The sequence below is a fragment of the Crinia signifera genome, chromosome 3 (assembly GCF_055691185.1).
Source record: "Crinia signifera chromosome 3, ASM5569118v1, whole genome shotgun sequence".
NCBI classification, from domain to species: domain Eukaryota; kingdom Metazoa; phylum Chordata; class Amphibia; order Anura; family Myobatrachidae; genus Crinia; species Crinia signifera.
In genome coordinates, this window is record NC_139219.1 from 90,797,100 (window position 1) to 90,819,958 (window position 22,859).

General features: G+C 43.8%; 1 protein-coding gene across 1 annotated transcript in view; it reads right to left on the minus strand.

Annotated features, from left to right (window-relative positions):
- Positions 1 to 22,859, minus strand: part of SYNE1 (spectrin repeat containing nuclear envelope protein 1) — a 503,588-nt gene that overhangs the window by 187,484 nt on the left and 293,245 nt on the right. The window contains 12 exon segments of the mRNA XM_083176202.1: positions 4,801 to 4,956; positions 7,035 to 7,352; positions 9,978 to 10,142; positions 12,548 to 12,691; positions 13,589 to 13,742; positions 14,249 to 14,421; positions 15,124 to 15,288; positions 17,682 to 17,813; positions 17,815 to 17,838; positions 18,077 to 18,220; positions 20,166 to 20,348; positions 22,442 to 22,619. Of these exon segments, the coding sequence (XP_083032328.1) occupies positions 4,801 to 4,956; positions 7,035 to 7,352; positions 9,978 to 10,142; positions 12,548 to 12,691; positions 13,589 to 13,742; positions 14,249 to 14,421; positions 15,124 to 15,288; positions 17,682 to 17,813; positions 17,815 to 17,838; positions 18,077 to 18,220; positions 20,166 to 20,348; positions 22,442 to 22,619 (1,936 nt within the window).

Here is a 22,859-nt window from a genome sequence, read left to right on the forward strand (position 1 = left end):
ATAAAGTCAAAGCCCAGCATCTATAGTACACAGGGGCCTAACTCAGCACGCATTGCTAATGAGTAAAAGCAGTTGCCTGTAATCAATAAGTTACCACCCAGAAAGAAAGAATAAATAGACATTGCAAAATTGTGAATCCATAACAAACAGCAATGCATTTCACAGATCCATTTGCAAAAACTGAAACATCAAACAGTTTTTTCTGCACCCATTTAAGGCTTCCACTAATCTGCAGAACCAGGCTGGACGTGGTCATCACTGACATCAGAGATCCACTCAAAGGGCTTGATTCTGGTTCACTTGCAAAAGAAAATTCTCTCTCTAATGGACAAAACCATGAGCACTGCAGGGGGGCAGATGTAACTTGTGCAGAGAGAGGTTGTTTTGGTGTTATTTTGTTTCTGTGCAGGATAAATACTGGCTTATATTTCAATTTCAACACACTCCACCCATATCTAACTCTCTGTTAGATGTTACATTTGCCCCACCTGCAGTGAATATGGTTTTGCCCATTTTGAGAAAAACATTTGCCTGTGATCAAGTTGAATTAGTTTCCATGTTTCCACCCCTAAACGCTGACTTCATGTCAATTAAACTGCCACTGCTATGCATATGGACATTTGCAATATGCGTAGTCGCATACGCACACACAGTCATTTGACGAGTAACCGGATTGCGAATTCTCTAATTAGCCATCCATGCTGAATAAGGCCCAATGAGTGGCGTTTCCGTTAATCTGCGATACTAATAAGATACAAGCATTTTTTGAATAGACCTACATGACTCAGTTGCACTTGCCATTTTGCGCCGTATGGTGTACTGAGCCTACTGTAGGTGTATGACAACACATACTGTATGCATGTTTGCAGTGTCATAAAGCCAATACAGCTGGGAATCACTGCACTACAGTATATTCAGTATACAGATGGGGCAGGTCCCATCTTGGCTACCTATGGCGAGAGTTTCGCCAGCTGGCCATGGCTGGCCACGGCGCCCGCCATCGCAATACATTTTAAATGCTTGGCGATTCGCCGTGGCGTCTCCAGATGAGTGCAATACCAGTGATCATCCACCAGATGTCACTTTTGAAAACCTCTTTGCGCATGCGTAAAATTTATGCTGCAGCGCGTGCATGAAGCGCAGGAACTACAGTAAATAATCCCTGGCAAGCCTAGTCAGCGCCTCTCTCACACCGCCGGCACGAGCATGATCCTGTCTCTTCTGAGGAGAGGATCATGCTGACGCGAGCGGAGAGGCGCTGCATTTGTTTGACAGGAAGGAGCGTCTCTGACGGATGCTCGCTTTTGCGTCTGAGTTGTTATTACGGCAGGGTACTACAGTAAAGTACTTTACTACTATTGTGCGGTGTCCAGCAAGCTGTACTGTTCTATAGATAGTGTACACACTAATAAATAAAATTACATTGCATTGCGTACAGAATCATTACATTAAATTATACTGTACTGTATTGTACGTCTCATTGGTTTTTTTTGACAGGTGCTGGCCTTTGGTTAGTACAGTATTGTAGTTTTAACACACATAAAAAATTCTGGTTACCAATAAGGCTTTCTTGGCGTCTAAATTTGCATGGGCGTTGAGCGTCTGCACGGGTCGCTAATGCGTCTCAGTATATGTTCTAACGGTGGCCACATTTTGGTGTTATGACATTCACAGTAAGTTACTGATTCGTATAGGGATCATTTTACTTTTGCACACAGTACGGTTACAGTCATGTACAGTATACAGTGGAACTGTAGATTTAGTAAGCTCGTTGAAGTGATACAATGTCTGTAGTTTCACGGGTTCTACGCTCGCCACGAAATATGTCAAAAAAAGTAACTTAACTCCATGCCAACATGGATAGTTCATACCCCCACTATCCATGTTGGCATGGAGTTGATTTTAAATAGCGTGGCGAGCGTAGCGAGCCACCGAGCCCCGCAAGGGGACTCAGACGCCCGAGTCCCGGCAGCGTCTGAGACGGCCCGCCCTTGACAGACCAGCGTCTGAGACGGCCCGCCCCTTCGTGGATTAGCGCTGCAGGAGATGGTGTAGTGTAATGTCCTGGAATGTATTTCAGGTCAGTTCAACCCCCCTCCGTCCCTGGGGGGAGGGGAGGAGGCGGTTGACCTCAGCTGCATACAGTACACATTACTCCGTGGAAGAGACAATAGTGCAATGGTACTGTACTGTAGCCAAATCAAGTCCTCTTACTCTACAGTACCAACACTTCATGAACACCTACAGTAGCTGGGGCACAGGTGTACTCGTTACTGACTGACACATTATAAATGATCCACAGGTGGAGCTAATTTCTTCACTTACAGTATGATTCTGTAAGAGACCTGTAAAACATTAACTGTTTTATTTGTCTAGTTTTGTTAAAACTGTTACATTTCATGGCAGAGCCGGCCCTAGCCTAAATGACGCCCTAGGCAAGATTTTGGCTGGTGCCCCCTAGCACCGCCACTAGTTCCACCTCTGACCCTGCTCCCCTTTCCCAGCACCATCAACCCTCATCATAGCAGTCATCATTTTGGTGCTCCTACTCGCAATATTTTAAATAGAAACAGTGCACACATTTGGTGCGCAGCCCAAACAGGGTTGTGTTCTTGCTGGGAAGGGGCATGGCCACACAATTTTACCCCCAATTCAAATTATGCCACACAGTAGTGCAACTTTATTCACATTATATCATGTGATGGTGTCCCTTATTCACGTTACATCACACTGTAGTACCTTATATACATTACTCCTCACATTATTCACATTATACCCTTAGAAAAAAATCCTGAGAAAATATTGTATTTGTGTGTGCTGGGCAGAGGAGAAGAGCTGCAGCTGCTGCTGCACTTAAGGGGAGGGGGCCCGGGGCCCCCACTGGGCCCTCCCATCAGACTTTGGCCTGGGTAATTTGTACCCCCTACCCGTTTCTCTCGGCACCCCTGATAATACCACACAGTAATGCCCCTTACACATGACACATATTATTAATGTCCTTATAACCATAATGCCCCTTACACATTATGCCAACCTTTATTAATGCCCTTCATACACATAATGACACACATAATGCCCCTTACACATATGTTGCACATTATTATTGCCCTTATACACATGACACACATAATGCCCATTACACATATGTTGCACATTATTAATGCCCTTATACACATGACATACATAATGCCTTTTACACATATGTCGCACATTATTAATGCATTAATACATGACACACATAATGCCCCTTACACATATGCCGAACACTATTGCATAACCAACCCACCCGCAGACAGCACTCGCACAGCCGCTAACACTGTGACCTCTGCTCCTGCTTGGATACAGATGTTTCCTCATACATCTTGACTCAATAGGCCATGCAGCTCCTGGCCAGTTCTGCTAACGTTGGGTGCCTTTTTTGCTAAAAATTTGTCTTACTTGCATTGTTATGACCAGCACACACAAGGAGCTTCCAATGATTAAAATGATATGCGGCATGCCTATATTTTGTGTGCGACTGTGGCTCTACCTGCATACGGAATGCTATGTTACAGTGATTTCCATGAATACACTATTTCATATGCAGATACAGCCTCACTAACACACAGAATATGGGCATGCTGCATATCCTTTTAATCAGCAGAAGCTGCTGATGCCCCTAGGCATTCCAAATGCCCTAGGCAATTGCCTAGTTTGCCTATGCCTAAGGCCGGCCCTGTTTCATGGTCTAGTTTTAAGAAATATCACTCTACAAAATATTCGAATAAAAGAAAAAAAAAAAGAAAATTGACACCGTAATCGAACACGGGTCTCCTGCATGAAGACGGGTGCAGCTACCCACTACACTACGCAACACAGTGATGTGTATGGTCGGTAGAGTGCTGATATAATAATCTGTGGCGTCCGCAGCCCCAGTGGCGAAACCCGAGTCCCGGCAGCGTCTGAGACGGTCCTTTAAAGAATTAGCGCTGTAATGTACTGTACTGTATTTCAGGTCAAGTCAACCCCCTCCTCCCCTGGAAAGGGAGGAGGCGATTGACATACACATTATGCACAGTACCAACAGTTCAAAATATTCAGCATCGGCTACGTGAACGTGAAGGTAAATGCTTGTATACTGTAGGATCATGACACTACAGTACACGGCCCTTTTGCGCGCTCCGATGTTCACGAGCGACTCATTTGCACAAGCGTCTCATTTCCTATGAGCAGCTCATCACGCACGAGCGTCTCATACTGTAAGCGCGCTCCGTACGGCGAATGGTGGGTTTCCATTGGCACATTGCAGTATAGCACTCCGACTCTAGCTTGTTGGAGCATTAGCCACCCAGTGGTGGCGGATTGTATTGCATGGCGTGAACCCACGCCCCTTGGCGGACGCCGGCGCAAGAAGAATATCGGAGCGCCAGAACCTCCGCCATGGCGGCCTGGCGGCAAGGATGGGACCTGCCCCATCTGTACACACCATTCTTCAGGGCCCTCAATTTATAAGCTTCCTTTCTGCTAATTGCTAATTCTTGGGTTTTCATACTAGAAAAATGCTAACATTTATTTTTAAAAGGACACTGCAATTCTGTCTTCATTAAATACTCATTAGTATCTATCATAGGGTATACCAATGATTTCCCTTTTTTAGAACATATGCATAACCGGTTTACAGCAAAGAGATCGTCCATCTACATATACAGGTAAAACAAGGTTTTTCAAAAAGTTTAACTTCGAGTTTACATTTGACCGTGAATGACACTTGTTAGAAAAAATGTCTGAAGCTGATTTTTGCTTATTTAGTGAAAGGCGTACCAAAATATGAAGCCAGACAGCTTGATAGCGAGATGTGAGCAGGGTAGCCATGCTCCCCATTCTGCTGCTGCTTCGGCCTTCTTCCAACACCTGCTGGGCCAATGCCCCAACTTCTTCAACCTCCTCTTTGTAGACCAGCACCTCCTCATGCCATTTCTAGAAAATACACATTAGTGTCAACAACATTTCTTGGTTGAATATAAAAAACAAACAATAATAACAAAGTCAAATTATTTTAGTGAGAAGAACAGGTGTAGTATGGTATGTCAACATGAAGAATGCCAACAGTTAGCACGTCAACACCATATTACTGACATTCTCTGAATGTCAATATTCACAATGATTACTTGGTCCGGATGTTAACAGATGACATAATGTAGTTCAAATTTTAGGTATTCTATACAAAGCCACCATATCACCCCAATTCTAACCCTTTTTGAAGCCCAAATTGAACTGTATCAAGCCCTAACCATGACCCTAACTGTGTCTAGCCCTAACTATGACCATAACTGCAGTCTAGCCCTAACCATGAACCTAACTGCAGTCTAACCCTAACCACGATCCTAACTACAACCTAGCCCTAACCATGACCCTAACTGCAGCCTAGCCCTAACCATGACCATAACTGCAGCCTAGCCCTAACCATGACCATAACTGCAGCCTAGCCCTAACCATGACCCTCATTCCAACCTAGACCGAATCTTAACCCTAACTGCAACCTAGCCTTAACCATGACCCTCATTCCAACCTAGACCGAATCTTAACCCTAACTGCAACCTAGCCTTAACCATGACCCTCATTCCAACCTAGCCCTAACCATGACCCTAACTGCAGCCTAGCCCTAACCATGATCCTAACTACAGCCCAGCCCTAACCATGACCATAACTGAAGCCTAGCCCTAACCATGACCCTAACTGCAGCCCAGCCCTAACCATGACCCTAACTGCAGCCTAGCCCTAACCATGACCCTAACTGCAGCCCAGCCCTAACAATGACCATAACTGAAGCCTAGCCCTACCCATGATCCTAACTGCAGCCTAGCCCTAACCATGACCCTAACTTCAGCCCAGCCCTAACCATGACCCTAACTGCAGCCTAGCCCTAACCATGACCCTTACTACTGCCTAGCCCTAACCATGACCCTAATTGCAGCCCAGCCCTAACCATGACCATAACTGAAGCCTAGCCCTATCCATGATCCTAACTGCAGCCCAGCCCTAACCATGACCCTAACTGCAGCCTAGCCCTACCCATGACCATAACTACAGCCTAGCCCTAACCACGACCCTTACTACAGCCTAGCCCTAACCACGACCCTTACTACAGCCTAGCCCTAACCACGACCCTTACTACAGCCTAGCCCTAACCACGACCCTTACTACAGCCTAGCCCTAACCACAACCCTTACTACAGCCTAGCCCTAACCACGACCCTTACTACAGCCTAGCCCTAACCACGACCCTTACTACAGCCTAGCCCTAACCACAACCCTTACTACAGCCTAGCCCTAACCACGACCCTTACTAAAGCCTAGCCCTAACCACAACCCTTACTACAGCCTAGCCCTAACCACGACCCTTACTACAGCCTAGCCCTAACCACGACCCTTACTACAGCCTAGCCCTAACCACGACCCTTACTACAGCCTAGCCCTAACCACAACCCTTACTACAGCCTCACCTTAACCATAATTGCAGCTTAACCCTAACCCAACTGCACCCTAACCCTAACTGTAGCCTATTTTTAATTGCCTGTTTTGACACTATTGCTATCAACATTTTGAACATGTCAACATTATGTCTGTGTCAACAATGTTGACATATTTTCTATTGATATTTTGGACATGTCAATATCCTAAATGTAGACATCCTGACTGGAACCTGGAAGAACATATCTATTACAATCTGAGAGATAGGCATGGTTACATACAAACATTTTAATAGGTAGATTGTACCTGCTATGAAAATCATAGAATGCTTTTTATTTCATGTTTTTGTATACAACAGATAATAATATTAGTAAGTGATATGAAACAGTGATGGCCTTGATGCAAAGTAATGCATGGTGTGTGGGCGAACTATGCATTTACCTTCAAATACAGAAAAAATCAATCCCAAGGCGCAAAATTCTCTACTTAAGCCGGGTCCGAAAGATCGGGATCACCACTCAATCCCTGGTTTGGCTGACTGTTTTGGAAGAAATGGTCCATTCTTCCAAAACAATATGCATTTACCTTCATCTGCTGAAGCTGTATCTCCTTTGTTGCTCTGTCTGACTGACGTCCTGTCCTGATATTCACTTTTCCTTCCACAGACATCAACCATTCGTCTGTTTTCTGGAACTTCGTCTCCATCAGTTTCAGCTTGCTGAGGGCGGCATTTATCTGGCTTCTGGTCTCTGTCAGTCTCTGCTGATAAATCTGCCAGTCCTGCCTTAAAGATTCCAACTCCCTGTCTTCTGTGTGTGGGATACCCCATGGTATGACGTCTTCCCTTGTGTGCATCATAGTGTTCAGCAGGGCCTGACCTTCTGCACAGTGCACCTGTAGCTCCTGAAGTTTCAGCAAAGGGAAAAACACGTGTTAGAGAATAAGTAATATTACTAAGCCTCAGATGTCTAACCTACAGATATCTCCTCATACTGTACAGTATATCTTGCCTCGATATACCACGCAGTGGGAGATGCCTGGCGTCAGTGAACTAACAGGTCACGTGCAACTCCATTAGCATCTGGCTTCTTTTTTTGCCAAAATGTGTCTTATTTGCATTGCTATGTAAATAAGACACACAAGCAGCTTATGCTGATTCAAATTCAATGCAGCATGCCTATATTATGCGTGCGACACTAGCCATATCCGCATACAAAATGGAACATAACAGTGTTTCTAGGAAAACACTGTAGCATAGCATTTCGTACAGCAGAGCAAGCGGTGAATACAGAGGTGTACCTAGATATTTGTGGGCCCCATAGCAAAAGTTTGTAAGGGCCCCCTACTCGGCAACTGATGGTAATAAATGTATATAAAACATACTAGGTGATTCATCGCGCCCTACGGGCGCTCATCACACCGTCGTAAGGGGCTGCGCCCCCTTAATTTGTGAACATTTGTGTATGAGAAAGATGGTTAGAATTGTATGAAAGATGGCCTGCAGTGCAACTTGAGTTATAGGTGAAATGTGTTAAATAGAGAGCATATGATGTGGAAGGGGGTGTGTCTTGTTTTGTTTAATTAAAAAGCGGTTACAGAGTAAGATGTACATTGATAGTGTGGATAGTACAGTGACATTTGTGGGTGTGGGGGGGGGGGGGGCTGTGTGTGCATGTTGTTTAGGTGTGTGTGTTCAATAGTATAGTAGGGTGTTTCTGAGTCAGCGGCTCCCCACTGGTGGAGGTCACGACACAGGAAAACAGGAGGCTGGGTAGTGATCGGGGGGTCCGTGAATTGCGGGAGGGGGGGGGCACGGGGCGCGATGAATCACCTAGTTGGTTATATATTCTTGTAGAAGGATGGTAGGATGTTGCTGTCATTCAGAATGCATTTACATAAACAGTAATAGTAGCAGTAAAAGGTCTGACTTAAAACACCTACAGTGAAACAGAACAGGTGTTATATATTATACAAAGAATTGGTTGATGATGTGTAGGTGGACGTGCACATAGTTCATAGTTGTCACTGGAAAAAAATTGCTACAAGAAAAAATCAACACAGAAAGTTCAACACATGTAAATGTTGACATAAGTGTGGCACTTCATCTGTGTCCATGTCGACACATGAGAATGAATATGAAAACATTCAAAAAAAAGAAAAATAAATCTTCAAAAACTCATGTCAACCTTTTTCATTGTCGACCATAGCCGTGCCAGTGTTTTGCATGTGCCATTTAATCCTGGGGTTGCCGTGAATCGCGCGCGGGGGTGGGGGGGGGGGGGGAGGAGGTGAGGGGTGTCCGCGAATCACAGGAGGAGGGGTCGTGGGTGGATGCCGTGAATTGCGGGAGGGGGGGTCGCGGGGGGGTGGTGTGGGTGCCGCGAATCGTGGCACCGTGAACCGTGGGAGGGGGGGCCCGGGGGGTTGTCGCGAATCGTGGGAGGGGGGATCGCAGGAGTCACCTGGGGTGCCGCGAATTGCGGGGGGTGTGCTGCGAATCGCCACAAGAAAAAATCAACACAGAAAGGTCAACACATGTAAATGTTGACATAAGTGTGGCACTTCATTGGTGTCCATGTCGACACATGAGAATGAATATGAAAACATTGAAAAAGTGAAAAATAAATCTTGTCAACCTTTTTCATTGTCGACCATAGCCATGTCAGTGTTTTGCATGTGCCATTTAATCGTGGGGATGCCGTGAATGGGGGGGGGGGGGGGGGGGGGGGAGGTGCATACCCAACATGACCCTCTCCAGGAGGGACACATTGCTCTGTTTCTGGACTTTCTTCTTAATTTATGGATTACCATCACCTGTGCTTAAACACCTTTCTTGTCAAGTACCCTGTTTAAAATGATAGGTGATGACAATCATAAATTAAGATGGAAGTCCACAAACAGAGCATTCTGTCCCTCCTGGAGAGGGTCATGTTGGGAGGTATAGAGGTGTGGGGCGCTCACCTGGTGTGTCTGGTGAGTAGTTGTGTCTTTGCTGTGTAACATGGAGAGGCAGAGGGTGTCTGGCACTGTCTGTGGGCTCACTGGGCTGGTTCTCTGTCATGTGAGTCAATCATGTGAGTCAGAGGCTCCACCCAGCGTTATAGCTCCAGACACACTTTGAGTGACAGATGTAGCCAAATATATAAGAGATTACTTAGACAGCAAAGATGGGCCCCCTTCAGCTCTGGGACCCATAGCAGCTGCATCCCTTGCACCTATGGTAGTTACGCCCTTGGGTGAATACATGATATGCAAATTTGGGAGGTCTCTGAATGAAATTAATTTATCCTCTTTTACTGTGTTACTAAATTAACTAAAGGACAATGCAAGTTGAATAACATACAGCTCTGGGTAAACTTGATTTTATGAAAGTATCAGCCAAAACAACACAGGTAAGTGCCCATATGCATGGCATTATACAGTATATGTGCACCTAGTGTATCTAAACTGCGCCAGTCCACTGGAAATTACCCCAAATATAACACAATTTAGTCAATTTAGTAAATGAAGCAAACATCCAGGGCGTACCTGCAGTTCCTTTAGCGTATTATCATACATGTCAGTATCACCATCAAGTAGCACAAGACAGTCCAACTTTTCTGTCTCTTGCTGGAGCCATTGTTCAAACACTCGAAGCCCATTCTGATAATCTTTGTGGTCTGAAACTATTTTATCTGTTCTGGAAATGGCTTCCTGTTACAGAATAGAAAAAGCATTATTATACAGGTCGAGTATCCCGTATCCGAGTATCCGTTATCCGAATTATTCCGAAATACGGACATTCCAGAAAGTGAAAAAAAACTCACTGGGGACATTTGTAACAGCATCACTGGGGACATGATATGTAACTGGCACTATATATGTGCAAGACAATGATTGCTTGGCATTCAAATTCAGTGCTGAGATAGTACACACATTTTGTTTCACGTTTTGAAACCTTGTTTTTTGAACAATTAAAATATATTTGTGTGTGTTTTATGTGGTAATAAAATATATTTGTGTGTATATTATGTGTTTATACAGCATACATGCAAGATACTTCAAAATACATCATTGAAATATTAAAATATTCCGAAATACGGAATAATCCGTTATCCAAAATTCTCCTGGTCCCGAGCATTTTGGATACGGGATACTCAACCTGTATTACTAAATTAACCAACAATTTCTGTTTGTACAGTCTCCCACTTTTCATTGTAAGCAGCAAATGGGGGATTGGACACTGGTTGTGCTAGACCCCTGGAGAAAGTTGTGATAATAATGGCCGCTGACGATGTTTGATAGACCCAATTAGTATAAGGGACTGCGGACTAAGAGGGTCATTCTTGTTAACTTGCAAAGCTATAGCTTTGCGAGCCAACTAAACGATGCCCGCCACCCACACAGATCTCTGCCCGCCGCTCGCACGCCGACTTTCCCCAAATTCATGCGAATGGTTGTTTTGCATCGTCGCCGACCATCGAATGATTTCTATAGAGCTCGCAAATGTAAGTCACTCTCTAGTGACTCAAATTTGCGGTGCCCTCATACGCGAACAGGGTGGGCAGCTGGCATCCATTGATGTCATCTGCCCGCCCCGGCACCCATGTCACTGTCGAATTACCATGGGAACACCCAACGTTTTCATGGGAACGCCCATTAAATGCTGGGTGTTCTTATGGGCACAACCCATGCCCCCCCCTGCCCGCACTGCTCCCTGTGGGAACAGGCCAGCGACTATGCAAGTCGCCGCATCCGTTCACACAGATGGTCTGCACATGCGCATAAGTTGATCTGGGCATGCGCAGACCATCACCATCGCTCCCCTTTGCGAATTTGCAACGGGGAGTATGAACCAGAATGACCTCCTAAGAGCAGTATCACAGTGTACTGAGTGCTCCTTTCTAAAAATGAAGATTGGGAAGGAGGGTTGCTGATATATCTAGTAGGGGTTTATTCATCGATATTATAATCAATTTTTTAAATCATAACAACAGACGGTGTCTTTCCAGGACTAAAATACACATTTACTAGCAATTAAAATGAATATCAAATACATCTGTTAGTAAATGTCTGTTTAGTCTTTTAAAACAACATCCATTAAAATATATATTCCTCATGTAGAAATTGATAAAAAGTTATATAAAACGACCTTTGATAAATTAAAATAAACCTTTGGTACATTACTTATTGAGGGCTTTAAAAAAAAGGTTTAACATTTTATACTTAAATCTTGTTCGTTTTGTTTTTAACAGGCCCCATGCGACTTGGGTGGTTATAATGTACACTTTCCAGCCACTAGCGGTAATGTGTGTGAATTGTGAACTCATGTATGTTTCTGTCCATATTTTATGCTCATAGGGAAGCCACGCCATCCGCACCGAAGCATGGCTATGCTTGGCTTAGTACTGTACATATGAGAAATGTGGCCAAAGCCTGAAATTGGGCTTTTGCCTGTAATTTCTCTTTAGTACATGCCACTATAGGTAACAAAAAGCAAATTTGTTTCATGGGCACAGTTTATGTTTTCAGATGTATGTTGCATTCAACACTGAATAATGGGAATAATTCAGCATCAGTTGTAGTTTTGTGAAAGTTCGCAAAACTACAACTGCCGGCACTAACATGGGGGGAGCCGTCCAGCACAGGCAAGGCCATCCAGTATGCCAAGTCCCTCTCCACGATGCAATTGCAAAATTTAGCAATTGCATTGCTATTATGTAAGCGCTATGCAGAATAGAGGAAAAAGTCAGGTACAGGCCAGCCCCGAAAATGGTCCGGACATACATGCATTGTCTGTACCGTGTCCACCCAATGCTATGTCAATGCCCTCCCCATGTTGACGCTCTCCCGGCGCCCACCAGAATTTAGATTGTGGTTGCATTTTCCAAAATGTGACTTAAGGGCTCATGCAGGTGCGATTTTTGGTAATCTGCGGGCCAAGCTGAATCTGGCTCAATAGCAGCTACAGTATATAGAATATTTAGGTATATTCCTAGTGTGATAATATTTTCTAATTATATCTTAGACGTACAGTATATTATTACATTTTATAAATACCAGAATTTGTCCATTCACTGTTATGTACACAATAAAATAACCTTGTCCTATTGCATTACCTTTGTTTTCACTTTCAGTGTATTGTAGCGTTCCTGCAGATCCTGGAGTTCCAGCTGGGTAACGTAATGCTCGGTCATGCTGGATCCCTTCTTTTCTATGGTGTCTAATAAGCTGCCATGACTTAGAACTTCTTCATTCAGTAACTGTAAGAATTACAGAATACCATTATCTCAGCCACCAATGGCTTTGCAACTTTTATATTGCAGGTATAAAAAAACACAAGTAAAATGACATTACCAGTATGGGTGTGGTATGTGCCTCCAACAGTGGGGATCCCGACAGTCAGTATCCCGACTGCCCAGAGGGGAGCAAGCGCAAAGAAGCCCTTTGCAGGCTCGCTGTGCTCTCCACGCTGTGGGCCTGGTGCGTGGAGGTCATAGACCCCCACAAGGGAGAATAGCCCCTGTGTGTCGGTATCCCCCCTGTCGGAGCACCGGCAGTCGGGATCCCGACGTTGGGATACTGACTGTAGGGATCCCCACTGTCGGAGTGTCATCCGGTACCCACCAGTATATAGGTGATATTTCTTTAGGATAACCAACCCCCCTAATTTGGTTTGTCCCATTTTCTATTAAGCCAGGAGTTGCCAATTCCCTTATGACCGAACCTCTCCATTGCTCTTTAATGGCACTGTAGAGATACTCTAGTCAGTGATATTCAGTGTTTTCTAATGCCCCTAACTGGTACAGTAGCTGGGGAGGAAAGTGTGAGCTTCCGCACCTGTTAGGCACATGGTAGAATCAAAATGAGCGGAATTGTTCAATAGTGGGCCATCCTCTTGAATTTATCAAACATAAACCCCTATTTGGAAGTGACCATTTAAAACAGGGGGGATTCCCATAAGTGTATGAAAAGTAGAATATATAAGTTATTTGATAAAACTAAATGTACAATCAGATACATTTGTCATTGGAGATTATGCTGTGGGGATTGCAGTTGCTTGTGTCTGGAATCCAACCTACTGTATATATGATTGGGAAACCAGAGATCTAAAAGACAGAGAAACGATTTTAGAACAGGGTGAATATAGACTGTCATACGTTCGCTTTGCTTTGTGCTGCAATTTTGTCCTTCAGTGAGTTGTACTGTTTCTCCGAATCATTCAGACGCTCCTCCACCCTGTCCATCCAGCTGGAGAATTGACGGACATCGTCCTGGTAGCTCGTCCATTTAGATAAGGCACCTTCAAGTAGACTGTAATTAAGCAGATTGATAGACAGATAAATGTACTTTGCATTTTTGTCAGAAATGTTCCGTTTGGCACAACCAACACAAATCTATTTTAAGCTCTATTTAAAAAGTTGTAACCAGCACCGAGGGCTGTGATTGCTAGGCATGAATTAATATGATCCTTCTGGGCTTTCTGTTAAAAACTACCTGCCGCTTCTTCAAGTGCTCTCTGTCAGTTCTTTATGCACCACACCTATCCATGCCCCCAGTTATACAATCCTTTGCCCACAATGACCCACATGCATTCCTTGTCCTTGCACTGTTTAAATATTGTATCTTAAATGACTATTACATCTCAACAGAAGAAAGATGGGTAAGAGAAGACAAACAATAGAACCTCTCTAAAACTACTGTAGCCGTATCATCAAACTAGATAAACTAAAACATAAAATATACACACACCCTTCAATGTTTACATCAGACATATACAATGTGCACATAATAATATGCAGTGTATTTAATGTTGTTACCTTTTGCATTGTATACATGAGGATAAAAGGGAAGCCCAGGAGTCTCTGAGTTCCTGGAGCTGCTGCTGAATGGCTGGGCTGCCTTCTGGTGACGTGTTTCTCAGAACAGACTCTCCTCGTGTTAGTATCATCTTCATCTGAATATCTTTCTCCTGCTTCACTTGTAACAAAGTCTAAACAGCAAAAATAACCACCCAGATGTAAAAGAACAGAAACTGATCATCTACATACACAAGGCACACAGCAAAAAATAAGGCAGATTTTGCCAATGAATTTAGGGGCAGATTTATTAAGCGCGGCGAAGTGATAAAGTAGACAGTGATAATGCCCCAGCCAATTGGCTCCTAACTGTCAAGGTACAGGCTGAGTTTAGAAAATGACAGTTACTAGCCGATAGGCTGTTGCGAAATCACCAGCCAGTTAAACTTCACAAAGTTTAAGAAATCTGCCCATTAGTGTACAACTGTGAATTTATTGACTGTTCATTAGGCAAAGTGACTAATGAAACTTAAGGGTGTCCACACATGCGATTCGAATCGGATCAAATCGAAAGGCAAGAAAAGGCGCGTTCGATTTAGACTCCATAGTACGGATCTGTACTATATACTGTAGTCTTGCTTGCACAGTCTATTTTTCTATTTCTATGCCGCGCATTGGGATCGAATCGCATCAAATGCGGATGAAAACCGTTTGATGTCCATTCGATCTCTATTCAATTTTGCTTAAATATGCAAAATCGAATAAAAACATAGACCAATTCGAACCGTGTGTACAGGGCTTTTTGATCAAATCTACCTCACAATGGCACATAATCCTACATACACGTTTAGATGGGGAATATGTTCTCATGTAGTTCTCTTTTAGTGGCCAGTTACCTCCAGCTTGGACATTCTGCTGTCCAGGACACTTTTATCAGCGGTTGGGTGACAATATGACTGTAGCAGGTGAATAGCATCATTTATCCAGTCCTGAAGCTCTGCCAGACCATGGGAAAACTGCTGGTGCTCCAAAACAATACGATCCATCCTAGACATTTTTTCCTACAGTGAAAGAAATGATTTAGTTTATGCCTTCAGATTTCACAATGCATTCAGCATTTCACTTTACAATTAATAACAAGTTGCACAATAAAGAGGTCCACTTCTGGGACCCCTCCTCTGGGACCCCTGCCCTTTCCTACACTGAAGCCTCAGTAAAAGTTGAAGCTTTAATTGTATCTGCAGCACAGAATGTCATTATACAGTATGTACATAACTTGGCTGTGGCTTCTGTCCAATCAGGTGTTGTATACCCATCTAGCATTGCCAGGGTATTGGGCTGCATGCACTGCAGACCGGTATTCGAAGTGGTATTGTGGGGGAGGAAGTGGTTGACAAAGCTGATACATTAATTTGGGAAGCATTATGTAAAAAGGGGTTGGGATCGTTTGGTCCACAGCAAGTTGGTCGAAAGTCATTAGGTTGACACCGTCAGGTCGACATGGGGAAAGGTCGACATGGGGAAATGTCAACATGGGACATGGTCGACATGGGTCTAGGTTGACAGGTCAATAGGTCGACACAAGCATTAGGTCGACAGTCAAAAGGTCGACATGGGGGTTTTTCACCTTTTTTTACCCGAATGTTGACAGTCGACATGGGCAGTTTCTGCTTCGCTCGCTATGCTTTGGGCACGGTGCCTCACTGCGCTCAGCACACTATTTTATTCTCCCACCACGCCCTAGTGAAGACAGGGCAGGTGACTGCCCGCCTCAGGCACATGGGAACCCCAGCGTGTCACACCAATAAAACCTGGGCATTTCCATGGCCCACCACTGCCACCTCCTCCACCCCCCCTGCGAGCGCGACGCCGAAGGCGCCCACACAGAAGCCCTGCACATGCGGATATGAGAATATGCGCATGCCCAGAGGCTTACCATTGGTCCCCCGTGCAAATACGCGGGGTCCGATGGAACCAGAATGACCTCCATAATGTATTAGCAGTTAGGCTATATTAGATCAAGTAGCTGCCATCTATTCATGTTAGTTGTTTGCATTTTCCATTGAAAATGTAATGAAATTGAACGGTTATATTTAAAAATAACAGCAAAGATTCTATTATGTCTGGTGTACATGAACTTGGTTCCATTTTTATATTGTGTACAAATAAGGTAAGAGGCAGATAAGGTAATGTGATTTTACCTTTTATTGCTAACACTGTCAATATACAGTGCAGACTTGTACTTATGGCAGAAATACTACTGTTGTACCACAAGTGAACAATTTGTTGTTTGTCTGTGTTGTATTACTAATGTTTAGTCTGCTATCTGTAGTCACACTGCAATTTTGTATTACTATGAATATGATTTGCTAAAGGATCACAGTAACAGAGGTGCAACATAAATCTAAGCTTGGGGCAGCAGGGACGGTGTAATGGTTAGCATTACTGCCTCACAGCACTGAGGTCATGGGTTCTATCCCCACCATGGCCCCGACTGTGTGGAGTTTGTATGTTCTCCCAGTGCTTGTGTGGGTTTACTCTGGGTACTCGGGTTTCCTCCCACAATCCAAAAATATACTGGTAGGTCAACTGGCTTCCAACAAAATTAACCCTAGGATGTCTGTGTGCATGTACATGTGGTAGGGAATATAGAGTGTAAGCTCCACTGGGGCAAGGACTGATGTTTAAAATATTCTCAGTAAGAAACTGTTAATAAGCTATGACTTTCTAATGAATCATTCAGTGGGGTAAATTTCCTAAGATGGGAAGTTTCCTATAGCAACCAGAATTTTCGACTTATTTATTTAGCACCTTCTAGAAGATAATAGAAGATTGGTTGCTATGGGTAACTTCCCATCTTCAGTTGAACTCCCATCTTTGTAAATTTACCCCATTGTCTTTGAGGAACTCATACTTGTTAATCAAATCTGGAGATCAGAAGTGTGACAAATAATGGTATTAGGAGCACAGTCAATGTTATCCGGATGATAAGTCAACAGTGGTAGACAGTCAATAGGTTGACACCAAAGGTCAACATTTACCATGTCCACATTGACAAATGTTGACACGCGCAAAAGTTGACATGACACTGGTCGACACATGATATTGGCAACATTTTTTTTCATGATTTTTTTTTTTTTTTACTTTTTCATACTTAACCATCCACATAGACCAAGCGGAAGCGATAAAGTGTGGCAAGCGCACAGGTAGTGCAGTGAGGCACTTGCTCTGCTGTCAACATTGAAACAAAAGACCCCAGAAAAACTCATGTCGACCTTTTCACGTATAGAACGCTACCACTTTAACCCTATGTCGATATCAGTCATGCGCATGTCGAACTTTTGGTGTTGACCTATTGACTGTCTCTCAACCCTTTGAATAGCAATAAGCAATAAACACATTGTTAGGCAGGCAGAGGTGGTCCCCGGCAGGGACATACACAAGGAAACGTTACCTTGGTTAGATTGTGTAACGCTAGGTATTGTGAAGACAGCTGAGACACCCTGTGTGCATAGCTTTTGCTGGCAGACTGTCCTCCCTTCAGCTGTTGAGCTTTCTCTTTAAGTCTGGTGATCTGCGGCTCATGGACAGCCTATTTCTTCTAGGATAGACTGCAGGGCACAAGCACATTTAAGGCAGTGGAGAAAAAGCATGCAACATACCGCAAGACAACGAGCACTGAAAGTGTGTCGTAAGGTTATACAGACATTCAGTTAGTAGATGCTGTGTACAAGTGATATTAATATGAAGCAAGCACATGGCTGATGGAAAGATCTGATTGGTACAGGTAAAGCTGGTGGTGGTCACAGCTGGTAAAGCCGTGGGCACAATGGTGATGCGTGTGGTTACCTGCAGCTTCTGCTGTTCCTTCCTCTTAGAAGGCAGGTCGTGGAGGCGATTATTGCTGTCTTGAACTATCCGTTCAGTGCTGCTAAGCCAATCCTGCACTGGCATGGCACTTGTTTCAAAGTCTCTCATTTGAACCTTTAAATTCTATATTACACATAAATTGATTGGGAATAAAAATGTTTTTTTGTTATCATTTTGTTAATTGTGTTGGAAAACATCAAGATTATGAGAAAGTAGAAGAAGAGCAACAAATACATAAATGTCTAATATTTATATAACAGCACTTCTCTATACTGCAGCTAGATGAGCAGCATAATTCTATGTCATGGATTATTTTTCAGAATTACTATGTACTGTAGTTCTGGCATTATTCTAAAGGGTACGGGTCATTGGGTCGACCAATATCAGGTCGAAATGCAATGAGTCGACCGCTGTAGGTTGACATGGCTTAGGTCGACGATGACTAGGTCGATAGTTAAAATGTCGACTTTTTTTTTTTCGTTTTTTGTCCCAAATGTTGACATGGTCGACATGGACACTGCCAAAGTGTACCGCGTCCCATCGCATGACTCATGCTCACCATGCTTCTACTCTATTCTACCTCCACACCATAGTGGATGGTAGGGCATCAAATACCGCCGGCTCAACAAAAGTGAAAAATCCATGTCGACCTTTTGACTGTTGACCTAATTCTTGTGTCGACCTTCTAATCATGTAGACCTTAGCCATGTTGACCTATTTCAGGTGTCGAGCCAAGCCATGTTGACCATCAGTGGCAGATATATTACGCCTGGAGAAGTGATACAGTGGAAGGTTATATAACGCACCAGCCAGTCAGCTGCTAACTGTCATTTTAAAGCGCAGCCTGTAACATGAAAGTAAAGAGTGGATTGGCTCATGCGTTATCACCTTCCACTTTACCAGGATTAATACTATTATTCCTAAAGAAACGGCAAAAACACACTGTTAGAATTGGTTGTGGTCTCAACTATACTATACAAGGCAAGAGTAGAACACGTACACATGTACCTCTGTCCTCAAATGCATTAGTACTGTGTATATCAACAGATACTGTAAAATAATAGATACTCATTCCAATAAGGCAAATGGGAGAATTAACGGAATCCAGAATTTATTTAGGTCATTAAAAGTGACAATGAAGTTCTTCTCTGCCCATCACCATAAATAACCTGATTCCACTTCTGGGGCAAGCTCTGTTACAGTTCCCCTAAAGAAACTGCAATCTGTAGTAAAGAATCCCCCCCCCCCCCCCCCCCCTCACTATCTCGGCACAGCTATTGAACAATGAGCCAATTACATTTGAGCAATGACTAGCCAATTTTAACTCCCAGAAAAAGAAAAAACATAAGTTAAAGTAACATACAATTGGTTTGCATAATCCTCACCTGAGTGTTACACGAGGGAGCATGATGACCCATAGCTGCCTACCTTCCTGCATTCTGCAGGAGACTCCCTGAAATAGCAGCAATCTCCCTCTCTCCCTCATTAGTCTAGCAATCTCCCTTATTTCACCTAGCCCACATTACACTGTTACATTATAGTTAGCTCCCCTCCTGCATTCTGCAGAAGACTCCCTGAAATAGCAGCAATCTCCCTTTCTCCCTCATTAGTCTAGCAATCTCCCTCATTTCACCTAGCCCACATTACACGGTTACATTTTTTGGGTAAAAAGAAATGAGAGATATATTGAATCATCAGCACCATTTCCCAGCACTTTAGCAAGTATAGGTTACTAACTGCTTTGGGGCTCATTTACACTTGGATATAAGTCATTTTAAAAGATTCCTCTCAGATGTAGCAGTACAAACCCACGCTTCTAGGTGCCACGTTCACAATCTCTAATCACAATCTCTCCATATATGGAACTAGACACGCCCTTTGGGTGGAGCATGACACGCCCCCTCAATGGAGCACTGTGCAAAATTCGACTACCGACTATAATCTCCCTGAAACTAGTTTTCAAAAGTAGGCAAGTATGTGATAACCAACAGAAAGGCATTACTCAACTTTCCACTATCCTATGCCTTGCTGTGTTGTGAATGTAAAACAAAGTACAATATAACGCTACCTCTAAGGCAGATTCCTTCTGATGAAGAGATGAGATGAAGCTTTTCCAATCATCTTTTGCAGTAAGAACTTTCTGTTGGATTGTCTTAACTTTCTCCTCAGGCACTATGCTGCACAGAAGGTCACCTCTAGATGTCACTGTTTGCAGTTTCTGTTGACCACTTTCACTTTCAGAAAGACACTCCTAGGAGAAACAAGGAAACAATTTGGAAACTAGAAAAACACTTGAAAAGATTATTACATTGTCTACATAATAGAAGTCTGGCATGTGTGGGGCTAAAACATTTTTAAAGAGTGGTACCCCAAAATTCATAATTCACTAACCTCTGCTCTCCTGACTGGCCGGGAGGGTCCCGGAAATCGGGTCCCCTTCCCAGCCTCCCGGAAAGGGGGGCAACCCTCCCGCATTGCCATCCATCTCCTGAACCGCCCCTCAGCAAGGGGGACCACGGGTCAAATGATGCAATCGCGGCATTTTAGCCCCACCCCCGCAGTGTAATGCCTGAAATACTGGCATTGCAAGGCGGGGGGCAGGTCTAAAATGCCACGATTGTTCTAGAGACGCCTCCAATAGAGCAGTGCATCCATGGCCCCACCTCCGAACCGCCCCTTTCCCCCTTGGTGATGGCCCCGCCCCCTGCTTCACAGATCTGGCTGCCCTCTCCCGGAGAGGACAACCTAAAAGTCGGCAACTATGACTAAGAAACATTAATAATATTATTAGCCACAGTTTCATCCTGGGGTTTATTGTAGCTAATATAATGATTAGCCACACTGAAACTGTGCATCCCCTAATGCATGGGGTTCTCAATCTTTTTCGAATCACGGCACCCTAGAGTATCAGAATTTTTCCACGGCACCCCTAGGTCCCAAAAAATATATAAAATTAAGTAGATTGTGTTTATATGTGCTTCTTAGGTTATGTAGTAAAGGGCATGATTTGCTTCTGATTGTACAGATATTTATGATTGGCAGCCACTAGCAGTGGTTTTGTCCATAAATAATTGATCATAAATATTTTAACTGGTCCAGGACCACCAACCCGTGACACCCCAGCAAATGTCCTGAGGCACCCCAGGGAGCCACGGCACACAGTTTGTGAACCACTGCCCTAATGAAAGTGCCTAGATCTTATGGAAATGCTGCGCTGACAAATACTGTCCCAGGTCACCATAGCTTAGGAAACAGAAAATGAATGATGGGATCCTGACCAGACCTCCCTCTCCAGAGGTGTTGATCCTTAGAGAACTTTTAGGGGCTGATCCGATTCACAGTGCTTTGAATAGCGTTGGGCGTGAGCTCCAGTAGCTATTCTAATCAGCATGATGTTATGTTGGCGAATGCTGGTACTCGCAGGTATTTCATTGTGAGAACTTAGACGCCCCCTGGGATGCTGTTTGCACCACACTAGGGCACAAAACTGCATCACTGACCTTGTTTTGTCAGGCTATTCGGACCTAACAGCGCACTGATTAGAATAGTTCCAGGAGCTCCCTCCCGACACTAATCACAGTGCTGTCATTGAATCAACCGCTTCCACTGCTACATATCTCCAATAGGTTTAAAACTGCTCTCTCAAACTTTCCTCTAAAAAAGGTCCCAAAAATTGATGTAACCATTGGGCTATTCTTTGGCCATTAGCATGTAATCGGTCATGTGTCTTCACCTTTATGTCTCTGGCTGGGATGCACTAATGGAGAAATGCGGTAACAACCCTGTTTTAAGGGTTTTTACTGTATTTCCGAATGTACAGTACTAAACCCTGCATGTCAGGGCTCTGCTGCGGAGGGTAACACCAGCTTCAGCTGATATTTCCCAATATAAATCTATGGGCCTCTCTCCGCAGCACTGATGTAGAGGTCCAACCGGATCAATCCCAGCATGCCCTGTGGCCGCAGGTATCACTCTACGAATGCGCAGAGGGACTCCAGGATCACAGACCCAGATGATTTGTGATGGGCGAGTATGGCCAAGGCCAGCTTTTATAGTAAAAGTGCTGTCCTTTGCGTTACTAATTACATATGTTAGCGCATATGCGATAAGTATCAATGCGATGCCCACGCAATGTGTGGCAGGATGCACCTGTAAGGTTTTTCTTTTATCTCTATGTCTACTACACCCATCTCTATGAACAGAGATATCTGTGTTTACTGAAACCATCTCTATGAATTGTGAAAATGCTAAACATTAACATATGTATTGAGCATATACCGATTTAAGAAGGAATATTGATGTTATATGGTAATTCATTGCTTGCGTCACATATTAGTATCTTACTTGAATTTTTTGCAGACTGGATGAGGCTTCATCAATGCTCTGTGGAGCATCAAAGCACTTGGCGGTGGTCACTTTGGCATTTACTAGCCACTGCTGAAAGTCTCGGAAGGCTGTCCGGAATCTTTGCTGTAGAATCTGCTCTTTACTCTGGCAGCCTTTTGATGCTTGCAAGCAAAGACTTCAAAAAATGAGAGTGATATGTAATTCACTTAATATCCACAAATGTGTTAAAATAAAAAAAGAAGGCAAATTAAACAAAAAAAAAATGGCAAAAAAGAAACATACAGGCTGGATAGGGGGCATAGAAGTGTCTGAATGGGACCTCCCCTTCTAACTGACAAAATATTAGAAAACACTGTTACACTAAAAAATGCCTGGCTAACCTGTAGTTCTCCAGCTGTAGTGGTACTACAAGTCC